General features: G+C 53.0%; 3 protein-coding genes across 3 annotated transcripts; 1 reads left to right on the forward strand and 2 right to left on the reverse strand.

Moving 5' to 3' along the window:
- Window positions 1-1,467: 1,467 nt before the first annotated feature.
- PFICI_15395 (uncharacterized protein) lies at window positions 1,468-7,786 on the reverse strand (the record flags this gene model as incomplete). The annotated part of the gene is made up of 2 exons (XM_007843976.1): window positions 1,468-1,944; window positions 2,054-7,786. The coding sequence occupies 2 exons, from the start codon at window positions 7,784-7,786 to the stop codon at window positions 1,468-1,470; spliced, it is 6,210 nt and encodes a 2,069-aa protein (XP_007842167.1).
- Window positions 7,787-9,240: 1,454 nt separating this feature from the next.
- PFICI_15396 (uncharacterized protein) lies at window positions 9,241-10,460 on the forward strand (the record flags this gene model as incomplete). The annotated part of the gene is made up of 2 exons (XM_007843977.1): window positions 9,241-9,402; window positions 9,747-10,460. The coding sequence occupies 2 exons, from the start codon at window positions 9,241-9,243 to the stop codon at window positions 10,458-10,460; spliced, it is 876 nt and encodes a 291-aa protein (XP_007842168.1).
- A 481-nt stretch (window positions 10,461-10,941) lies between these two features.
- On the reverse strand, window positions 10,942-11,205 carry PFICI_15397 (uncharacterized protein; the record flags this gene model as incomplete). The annotated part of the gene is made up of 1 exon (XM_007843978.1): window positions 10,942-11,205. The coding sequence occupies one exon, from the start codon at window positions 11,203-11,205 to the stop codon at window positions 10,942-10,944; it is 264 nt and encodes an 87-aa protein (XP_007842169.1).
- Between the last annotated feature and the right edge of the window lie 459 nt (window positions 11,206-11,664).

Consider the following 11,664-nt stretch of genomic DNA (forward strand, 5'->3'; position numbering starts at 1 on the left):
AAAAAAAGAAGAGAGAGAGAGAGAAGCCTGGGAAAAAGGGAATCGGCGAATGGACGAGATGAGGAATAAGACGATAGTCTTGTCTTCCCAGTTGCTTCATTAGATGCCTCCCTCCTCCCCTGCACTCGGTCACTTGTCCATCTGCCTGACCTACCTATTCTTTCGCCCTTTGTTTCTACTGGCCAACCACCTCCAGACCACCATCTCTGTCTAACCTATGCATACTATACATTTCCATCTAATCAACTGTCTGCCAGGTGACGATTTGATGCCGATATCGTTACAAGGGAGCTCTTCATCCACACCACCAAAGCCAGAGAGGGGGAGAGGACGAAGGACCCCCCCACCTCCCCCTTGTGTGCTCGTCAACATGTGTTGGTCGGTATGCTACATCTACGGTTGCGGATGTGAGCAGACGACGACCTTTAGCTGTCTGGAGCCCCCGTTCCCATACGACCCGCTAGGCACTCACGCCCAACACTCGGTAGCCATGCTCAAAGAGTGTTGCTTCACATGCGAGTCATCCAACCCCATCATCCCCTCACGGCTCGCGCACGACGATTCGTCCATGTCGCTCGACCAACCTGCTCAGATCCAACCTCGCGATACTACCGAAAGGCCCCCTCTGCGAGAGTTGTGCCTAAATCTCATTCCTCGGCTGATGCAGCAGGACGCCGAAAACCTAGGATTCAGCTAGCTTGGCACCAATACTTGGACGCCCGCTTTCGTCGGTTCACCATTTCTTGTGGGGTGCTTTCAGGACAGACTCGTTTGAGGTCCAATGACCTTGAAAGGGGTGAACCAAGCTCAAGAAAAACAACAAGAGCGGCGAGGTTTTGTCCCGGAATATAGGTTCAAATCAATCTCACTTGCCGAGAGTCACAGGCTAAGCGTTGGCCTCAATTCTTGCATGAATATGTAAAATGAAGCCCAAGAAGGGGGGGAGCCTTCACTGCTTAGAATCAAATTATCGACACTATTTCAAATGAGAGGTGTCTGTGCATGTATAAGTTGACAGATACCCTGGCTTGTTTGTTGCGAATGCATTTACTAGTGGACGTGATCAGAAAGACTTGCTCGGTATTTGATGCCATTCTTCATTATCCAGCCAAGTATGTGCTCCAACATCTGCCCAACTCAAATCACCCGTGAAGGAGGCATCTTGACATGTGTGTGTGTGTGTATCGGTTGTGCAGCCAACTTGCTTGTGACTTTGTCAAATATCACTGTTCAAGCTCCATTTCCATTATGCTGAACACGTCCCTTGTTTACCTCAAGACTTCCAGCTTGATCCCAAAACGCCTTTTAATGCCCACGAAACAAAATAGATATATTTATATATCTTCCTTTCTATATGTATACACATGTGTATGGATATCTCCCTGCAGAGCTTCGTGTCGTCAATCGTGAGTCTATTGTACTTGAACCAACAAACCAATTTACATCATGACTTGAAGTGGCAAATGCTTAGGACCCAAAGTCCATCTTGAGAGCAATACTGGGTTGCCCGGTGTTATCAGTGGTAGTCTTGTTGCTGTCGCCAGTCGCACGTCCGGACTTGATCACTTCCTCCATAAAGGCCTTCTGTCCCTCACTCATGGCTGCCACGACACCCCTGAAAGCGGCAGGATCCGCCGAAGCCATTTCGAGAAGCCTGATACTGGTCTCACGGTGCACTTCCATGCCCTCGCTAGAAGCGCGCGACAAGAGCGCCGGCGCCACGACAGCCATGACGATCTGAGCATGGTCCTTGTCCACACCAGCAACATACTGCGTCAATGTGTGGGCAATGAGTCGGCGCGCATTCTCAGGGTCCTCGGGCTCCGTCGCAGTCACGAAGGCGATGAGTCGTGGGAGCAGGTATCGGGCAATAGACTGGTCCGCCACTGTGGGCGACGACTGTAGCAATAGAGACCGGACGCAGTTGGCGGCGATCTTGGCCGTCTGTGTATTCTAGTTAGGAGTTGATGCAAATTTTCCAACAAAGTGTCGTGTGATATATATATATATATATATAAATCAAGATACTATGAACAAAGGACAAACAACTCACCATTCGGTCCGATAGACAATCCATTAACTCGTCCAAGAAGCGCACGACGACGGCATCATTGGCTGCCAAGCAGTTTTGGCCGCCAGTAAATAGAATCGTCACAGCCAACAGGCAATTTTTTACGCACAACAGTGAGCTGGGTGCCTCACGCTTTTGGGCATTGAGGTAGATGGACAGGAAACGACGCAAGCACCCCTGCAGCTGGACAGCGGAGTGGGGTCTGTTGCTGTTGTTGTTACCTGCCGTGGCAGCAGGGCCAGATATACTCGTCATGAAGCGCTTCAGCTCGGGCAGAGCCTGGGGCACAATGACTTCCTGGCAAGATGGCGTGGCCAGCACTGTGGCAAATATGTGGATAATGCAAGCGTGCAGGTCCGTCTTGATGATCGCCGGGAACACCTCGGCCGCGTCCACAATGGCATTCAGGGCCGACCGGATGAGCAGTACGGCTTCCTCAGTCAGCTGATGCCGAGCCGTCTGGTGGGCTTCCGTCAAGTTGGGGAGGAGCCCCGAAAGGACAAGAACAATGATGCGTGTCAGTTCAAAGAGCTGTTCGATATCTTCCGAGAGATCTCCGCTTTCGGGCTGTTCCTTCTTCCTCGCCGACGGATGGGCTACACAGAGGGCCCTTGCAATCTCGACAATGACACCTTGCACGTCGAGGCCCTCGGTCAGCACGAGGCGGTCGAGCAGGTCCATGGTCTCGGAGAAGATGGCTTCCCTGTATATGGCATGACCCGAGACGCTCGGGTGGAGAATCTTCTTCAGTGCCTGGAGGATTTCCAGCGTCTGCTCCTGAGTTGCCAAGGAGTCTGTCTGACCCGGACGCGTCGCCAATGCCTCAAAGGCGATGCCAAACAGGACAAAGAAAAAGGCCACAGGCTCATCACGGTAGTTGATATCCGAACCCTTGGCTTGACCGTTGGTTGACGGCCCCTCGATCTCTTTCCCGTCTAGTGCGTCAAACACAAAATCGCTGTCTTGCTCAATGAGGCTCGCGATGGCGTCTACAAGCTTCAACCATGAGTCCTGATAAAACTTCAGGAGCGTTTCGCGATTCAAGGCAGCATATATGGTGTCGAGGCTGCCTGAGAGGGACGGCGGGCCAAGAGTCATGGATATGTCTGGTTCGAACCGTAGACGGGCAAACTCTCGGAGAGAAGCTAGCCACAGGGGCGTGAGCGTACCAATATGTGGCTTCAATACGTTCAGCAGGTACTTTTGCTCCAGACTGGCCACCTGGAGATCGGCCCAGGCGGAGAAGACGGACATTTTAACCATGATCTGAGCATTGGAGCTTAGGCCTTGAAGATCGCCAATCCCCGCGTGCTCCGACTCATTTGAGAAGTTTTCCAGGGCCGTGACGAGTGTCTTCAGGATACGGCCCATTCTGTCCACATCGGTCACAATGCCAGTCGATATAAATGCAGCACAAACGTTTACGGCTTCTGAGGCCAACTCGGGAGAGGAATCGGCGGCAAAGGCAGGCGTCAGAGCGGAGCTGATTTGTGCTTGGTACTGCTCGAGAAGCATCGCCTCCTCAAAGTCGGGATCTGGCGTCTTTCCAAACATGCGCAATACCGACCCGATAATCTTCAGGCCCCAGATCCTCAATTCGAGTACACTGGATGTCGAGGCGGAGAAGCCCATGCGCACAACGTCAGCGATACGAGCCTGCAGGGCCGCCTGTGCCGGTGATTCGCCATTGGTTGCAATATCCTTGTTGATGAGAAGGAATATCTCATTCAGGCAGCTCATGGCAAAAGTGCGGACTTGCCATCGCAGTGGCTCGACCTCGGAGCTTGCGGCCAACTCCTTATCGTCCTTGGCGGCCCCGACGGCGGCAGCGGCAAAGCCAGCGACTTCTTCATCTTGCAGATCTACGGCAGCATTGGGTTTGGACGCGCCAGCACGGTTCTCCTCGACAGCCTTTTTCCTCGTCATCTTGAGCACATTCTGGAGGCGCTGGAGCCATGAGGCCGTGTCACTGAGGCACGACTGCCTAACCCAGTTACGGATAATATTACGAATACCGTCGTGGCCCGGGCAGGAATCTAGAACAAGCCAAAGTTGGTCTTCTAGCCCGGGGTATGCAGCATCAAAGACATCTTGAGAGCTTCGCTTCATCAGGTTGTACAGGCCGTCGACTGCAGCGTCCCGCAACGATGCTGTGTCGCAATTAAGGTATTTCTGCAACAGCTTTACGTAATCTGCAAATACCATGTTGCCTGGAGCATAGAGCGAGAGGTGCTCTAGACAGCTTAGACTGGCGCGCTGGACATTGACGTTGTCTTCGTCCTGAAGCTGGCCGATTAGGGTCAGGATGAGCTCTCGAGATTTTGTGGCATCTTGTAAGTCTGGACCTAGGACATTGATCATCGAGTCCACACAGTGGGTAATGGCGCCGACCGTAGAAAGCTCCATCTCCAGGTTCATCGAGATGGCGGACGAAACTTCGGGGTGGTGTGTGTCAGAGAGATAGAGCTGCGTCAGCATTCCCAAACTGCTCGACACATACGGGGCAAATCCCAGGCCAGCTGCGTCTGCTACCCGTGACAGCGCCTCGAGTGCCCAGTAATGGACCGTCGGGTGCGGGTCATTGCAGAGCGACATCAGTATTCCCAGGATCGTCTTGAGATGATAGCCAGCAGCCATGCCTCCCAGTTTGGCCTGGATGCATCCCAGAGACATTGCGCAGCCAGCTCTTGCGCTGGGTTCGCGGTTGCTGACAATGGTGTCGACAAGGTGCTTGATCTCGCCATTGGTGAAGGCATTGCCGCACGTATTGCACAGTCTTGCAATCGTTGCATACCCGAGGCTGCGGATGTATTGATCTGGGTCCAGCACAAACCCTCGAACAATCTCTTGTAGCAACTTTTCTACCGCCAGGTTTGAAATGTCGCCAGGAGGAGACATTGTCTCCCGCGAGGCAACCCTCAAGCTGTATAGGAGAGCAGTGGCGATGTTGACGTTCATGGCGGCTTTGCGGCCGGGATCACGCTGCAGTACCCCTGCTGACATGAATGTTGCGACCTGCTCCAGAATGCTCTCTTGAACCTTGGCCGGCGTCAGGGGAAACACAAAGGCAAAGAGCTGGATAGCCATGTTGATCACCTCCGTAGCTGGGGGATGCGGTAGTACACCTGGTACACTCGCATCGCTCACATAAAGCATTGCTGCATCGTGCTCGAGGGACGGGCAGACGGGGGACCTCAACAGGTCATCAATGAAGGCCTCGGGATCGACCTGGTCCGACGCGGGCTGATCAGTGGAATTGTCCTGCTCGCCAGGCAGTCTCTCGACTCTGAAGCCGTTGACGAGACCAGTCACTCCAAAACCAGAGTTATCTCCGACTTCCCACACGGATTCAAAGGTCCCGGCGGCATTGGCAATGGACGCGCTCAGCGAGTTGCCGGCGTAGTTCTCAGGATCCGCAAACAGGGAGACGGCTGTAGTCAAAAGGTTAGACTGCAGCAATGCCTCGCTGCCGCCAGCGGGGCTCTGGTTTACGAGTTTGGTGTAGCATTGCAGCACGCGGCGCTGAACCATGAGTTCGAGATCCTGGAGTTGCAATGCCGGCGTCAGCCTTTGCGAGACGTCTTCTGTCGTCTTCTTTTGTGGCAACGTTCGCAAGAACGCTGTAGTGCTCTGTAACATGGCCGCGATGCGTTTCGAAACGTCTACCGTCAACAGGCGACTGTTGAACTGCAAAAAGGCGAGAATCGAGCCCAATGCACACTCTCTGACATTGGTCAGGAAACAAGCCTCCAAGAGACTTCGCTGTGACGTGTTGTCCTTGGCCAATGGCTTGGGGAGGGCATTCTTCCAAAGCAGCAAAAGCTGCGACAAATGGATCTTGACAAAGTTTGGACCGAGTGACATGAGACCTCCAATGAGTATCCAGGCGACTTGGATCTGCGTGCTCGAAACTCGGAGCTCCGACTTGCCACTCGACTTGAGCAGATTCGTGGCCATGGTCAGAACCCGGCTATTGATATCTACCGAGCCATACAATGGCCGGTCCGGGCTAGCACTCAGTGTCGTGGCCAGGCCATGGGCGAAACCCATGCACCGTCGCGGCGAGTTGCGGCCGGTGCCAAGTTGAGAGAGCTCCCGGCTCAGGCTGTTCATACAGACGGACAAGCATGGCAGCAGCTGCTGTGGACAGGCTTTGACGAAGCTCTTCATGCAATGCGAAGCGTAGACCTGCACACTGTAGCTGGGATGCTGCAGCACCTGGAGCAGTCCATCACGGCAGGACTCGGAGAAACTATTGGCTGCGGAACCCAAAGAGTCGATGAGGGAGGCCACGGCGCCGAGAGTGGCGATGAGGGTGTACTTGCTAGGCTCGGGGCGCTCCTTGATCGCCTGTGGATAATTTTTGAAAACGTCGTTGATGACTGACCTGGCCGCGGCCATTTGGCCTGACTCGCCCAAGATCTTTTGGCCAACCGTGGTTTGGAGGATCGAGTCTACAATACGCCTAGATATAAGGAGTCGATAGCGGTTATTTGTGATATTTGGATTGCCCAGCAAATCGACAGTTAAATTTTCCACAATCCTTAGGTAATTGGTCTCGACAGCCTTCTCACCGAGCGTCCTCAATACCCGACCGTAGCAGATACCGAGCGCGGCTCTGGCCCGATTCGTGGTGGACAAGCGTACATACTGCGCAGACAAGGTCTTTAGCATGTCGGTCAGAGTCAATGCCAGCTGTTGCGTTTTCTTGGTACCTGGGGCCGGACTTCCCGGTCTAGAAGGAATGTCATCGTCTTCGGCGAGTCCAGAACCGGGCTGGACAGAGGCGCGTTTGCTCGCCTTTGACTTTGGCTTCTTGGCCTTGGGCGCAGCAATATCACCAGCAGCGTTTTCGGAGAGACTGACTGCCATTGCTTCGGCCAAACAGTCAGCTGCAGCCTGGCGCACTTGGGATGAGGGCGAATCAAAAGCCTTGAAAAGCGCCAGCTTCAAATTCTCAAAGTCGCTAGAGTTTTCAAAGTAGGATGTGTGCTTGGCCAGGGACTTTAAGCACCGACAAGCCGCAACGGCTACGAGATAGCCCTTGTCTCCTGCGGCGGCGGTGCGACACTGCTTCCACATGTCGCGAGCAATGCTCTCGTCCATGCTCGCGGCGACCATGCTAACAATCTTGGCTAGGGACTCTAGCACAGTGGCACGGAGGCCAGCATTGCTCGAAGTCGCTTTCAGGAGTTTGACCAGCGCCCCACAGGAAAGCTGGTGCAGAGGGATGGCACTGTCGCCGGCGGCAGCGTAAACATGACCTAGACACGTAACGGCGGCATGTCTGGCTCTGATCTCGGCGTCCGTCTTGACCTTTGAGTTTGTCACGATGGACACGAGGTCATTGATGGTCTCAAAGAGTAGCTTTCGGTCACCTTTGGCAAAGACGTGGGCCAGGACGGCACCAATATTGCCTCTCGTCACGCGGCTCGGGGAGGGTGCGGGTAGGTTGATGAGCTGGAAGGCCTCCTTTTTCAAATAGAATTGCTGGGCTGTGCAATCGTCGGCAGGCAGGGCCTTGACATGTTTACCGAGGCTGGACACAAAGGTCAGGATGTAAAGGTCCTGTTGTTCGGCTGGTAGTGCGCGCAGCTTGGTGAGATCAAGCTCGGGGTTCTGGCTGGTCTCGCTGGCACTGGCGGTAGGGCGGGGCGGCGAGGGGGGAGGTGGCTCATCGCGGGCATCGTGGCCCGGCGACGACGGTGCCGACATGAGCGGATAGAGGAGTGGACGTGGTGGTCGCAGTCGGTGGCTGTCGTGGAATATCGTTTTTGGTGTACCAACCGTGACGAATCTGCGAGAATGTCGGAGGCGCCAGCAGCGTCGGCGGCGGTGGGGTGGCAAGAATATGGTATCTCCTCTTGTGTCTGATAGCTGATGTGTTGCCAAAGCTACCCAGCCTACAGCTTTGGGAGAACATGAAGTTTGTAGACACGAATAACGTCTGGTGGGTTTGTGCAGAGAGGTGAAGTAACGTTCGCCTACTACTACCCCTTGATGCTTTTGTGTACAAGGAACATCACAAGCTGCATGTGGCTATTGGAGGATGAAGTCAAGTGAAAGGTGCATGCTTGTACATCCTTGCCCAGGTACCGACTGTACCTAGCAAGATGGCCGGAGTCTGGTACCTGGGCATACATATACTACCTAGTAGATAACGCTACGCATTTACCCAGTACACACATGAGGCACCTGTTGGTGTACATGTAGGTAATGTATTGACAGCATCTTCCAGCCCTTTTTACCGTATGTATGCAATACTTGTGCATTAAATTGTGACACAGCAATTGATGACGAGCTAGGATAATTTATGAATATGATGGCTAACGAAATATGAATTAAATGAATTTCATTTCATCGCAACTCAATGCTTCACTCAGACGCTACCTTGCACGAATAGTTTCATTCTAGTGCTTAATACATTTACGTAATTTTATATGTGGCCATTTCTTCTATTATTTACCTATGACCTTGACAACCATCCAGATTCTCTGTTCATGGAGTGCTTACACCAGACAGATGCACCAATTCAGCGATATTACTTTGTATACTTCGATGTTTCGTTCAACATGCTGCGTGTACCATCCCCAGGGCATGGTCTAATAGTTACCTAATTGCCGCTGTATATCGACACCAAGCCATGGATGTGCATAGCACCAGTGGACGTCCAAAGGGTGGGTGCGGACTTTCGTTAATCCTCGCTTGTTCCTGCAGAATTCCATCCCACAAGCAAGCCCGTGCCGCCAGTGGGATACCGCTGCTGCTGCTACTTACTCCATTGAGAGCAGTATACTGTTGCTATACTGTTGATTATTTGGGTTGCTAAATAATAAAAAAACGCCTACCTAGGCCGTGGGTCCATTGCAACGGAATTCAGCATCCAGGGTTTCTTTTTTGTTTTTTTCGTTTCTTGCTCGGCCACAGAATCACGATACGCACGCCCAGTTCGCGTCCCTTTTCACATTCACTTTACATCAAACTGAACCCCAAAGGCCCAGCATCACAATTGTTGTACATGTGGTCTCCTTTTCTTTTGGTCCTCGTCCCCTTCTTCTTCTTCTCCTTCCTACTCCTCTTATGATAGTTCGGATTGGCCGTGCAAGCTCCTGTCAAAGAACCTTGACAATCCCCCCTTTAATGAAGAGTACCATCGCTTGCCGCTCATGATGTTCCTCTCGCCCCAGAACCGCCCAGCTGCTTACTTCCTGAGGCCGAGCGCGCTTTGCTCTTGGTGCCGTCGCGCATTAACCTCGACGGCTGTTGTCTACAGCGGGCATAACCGCTGGTCCAAGATCAAACACGAGAAGGGCGCCGCCGACAAGAAGAAAGTAAGTACCGAAATGTTTAGTGATCACGATCCTCTCATAATCGTTATGAGAGGATCGCGTGTTTCGAAAGGCACCTCGTATTTGAGGATCGCAGGTTGCCTGGCAACTTATCATGATGGAGAAAGACTCTTGTTGCCATGAGCGAGCATGCATTTAAAGTTTAGTTTTTATTCATCTATTTCGTTTTTGTAATACAAAACCGTGCGACAAAACCCGGTGTTTCCTTCTCAGATGGACTGGATCTTGTTGGCAGGGCGCGACATAATTAAAAAAAAAAAAAAGAAGAGGAGGAGAGAGAGAGAGAGAGAGAAAAGCCATAAGGCTAATCAAATTTCACCAAACAGACAGCCGAGCGCAATTTTTTCGCCAAAAACCTCACGCTCTACTCAAAACTATATGGCACCAACCCGGAATTAAATGCCCAGTTGGCCAAGACCATTGTCGAGGCCAAGAAATCGGGCATGCCCAAGGCTAACATTGAGTTGGCCATTGCCCGCGGTCAGGGCCGGTCCTCCACGGGAGAGAAGCTGGAGACGGCCATGCTCGAGCTCCTGGGCCCCGGCTCGGTAGCTGTCATCATTGAGACCGAGTGTGACAACAAGCAGCGCGCCATCAAGGATCTGAAGCTTATTGCCAAGAGGCACTCAGCCACGGTCACGCCAACGACCTTCCTATTCACCAGGCTTGGCCGCACCATCCTGACGCTTCCCGACGGTTGCGATTTCGACGCCGTCTTTATGCAAGCCGTCGAGGCGGGCGCCGAGGACGCGGAGCAGGACGACGAGGGTAATGTGGTAATATGGACGCAACCAAATGCGACCCACCAAGTTGCTCAGAGCTTGAGCGCGGCCCTGCAAGCGGATATCATCACATCTGACATTATCTGGAAGCCGTCCGAGGATACGGTCAAGCTACAAGATCAGGGTGTTGCCACACAACTGGCAGAGTTTCTCTCAGCAGTACGCGACAACGACGACGTACAGGCAATTTACGCCAATGTCGAACAGGGAGAAATATCCAATGATGTGTGGAGTTCGATAGAGGACAGTCTCGACTGACCGTTTGTCCCCAAGAAACAATGATAGAATCGTACACTAGCTATATATACACACAAATATACGTAATACACACGCGGGTAACATTTCCAGCCACCCGCCTAAATGATATTTCGGTATTTCCCCAAGACAAGATGGCTCTGCGCACGCGCGCGCAACATCAAGTCCCTCCGTGATACATGAGTCGTACAAGGGCCCTTATAGCCATTTCATCATCTCCCTCCACCCCCAATCCGATCAAGAGAGTCGATCAAAGGCCAGCTGCTCAGTCTGACCTGATCCGAAACAAACGGCCGGCGATTCGCGCCCCCGAATGTGCATGCTGCCTAGCGCGTAGTAGGAAAAAGAGCGCAGATGGGTAAAGCTACCCTTTACTCCGCCGTCACTGGTCTGGAGAACATTGCTGTTTGAGGTTGGGTGGGTGGAGGAGCGAAGGAGATATCACCAGTCGGACGGCAATGTAGCCAACCAACCTGGCGGGCCATTACCTGTTGTTCTCAGCCTCACTCTGGTCGGCGGGAGCAGGCGGGGCCGGGGGCATGGGCCTCTTTGCCTCCTCCTCCAGCCTCCTGTCTCTCAGATACAATCTCCTTGCGCGCAGACGTTGTAGCTCGGCGTGGATTTCGTCCTTGTCAAGAGGCACCTTGTTGGCCTGCTCAGGCTTTGGCCAGAAGTCGGGCACGGCGAAGCGCTCGTCGAGGTTTGTACCAAAGTAATACATGATGCCAATGGGAAACATGACATACATGCCAAACTGCCACGACGGAGTGGGTAGGTAGTCAGCACAAAAGTTCCCAGCGCACAGAGCAGGACGGCCGAGAGGGGAGGAGAGAGGAGGAGAGGCACGAGCAGTGAGTTATAGGTGGTGGCAAATGTGCGTGCATACCTTGAAGACCTCGAGATTGAGACCGCCCATCTTCGCATTGACTATTCGCAAATGACGACGACGATGCTGGTGGTGGTGATTGTTGAGATGGCGCTACTTTCTCGCTGTGCAGAATATGTCGTGACGATGATGATAGTAGGTAGTAGTGGTACCGGATGAGTGAATCCCTCGTGGGCCGGACTATTGCTGTTGCATAAAAGGGAGGCTGCGCGCGCGACTCTTGCTGTTGGGAATGGAAGCTTGAAGTAGGTAATGGCTGCATCTCATTCGGCAATCCGGATTGACTGGATCAACCTACGCTACTAACCTAGGTATGTACCT

Source organism: Pestalotiopsis fici (genome assembly GCF_000516985.1).
Source record: "Pestalotiopsis fici W106-1 unplaced genomic scaffold PFICI_Scf_18, whole genome shotgun sequence".
Taxonomy (NCBI): Eukaryota; Fungi; Ascomycota; class Sordariomycetes; order Amphisphaeriales; family Sporocadaceae; genus Pestalotiopsis; species Pestalotiopsis fici.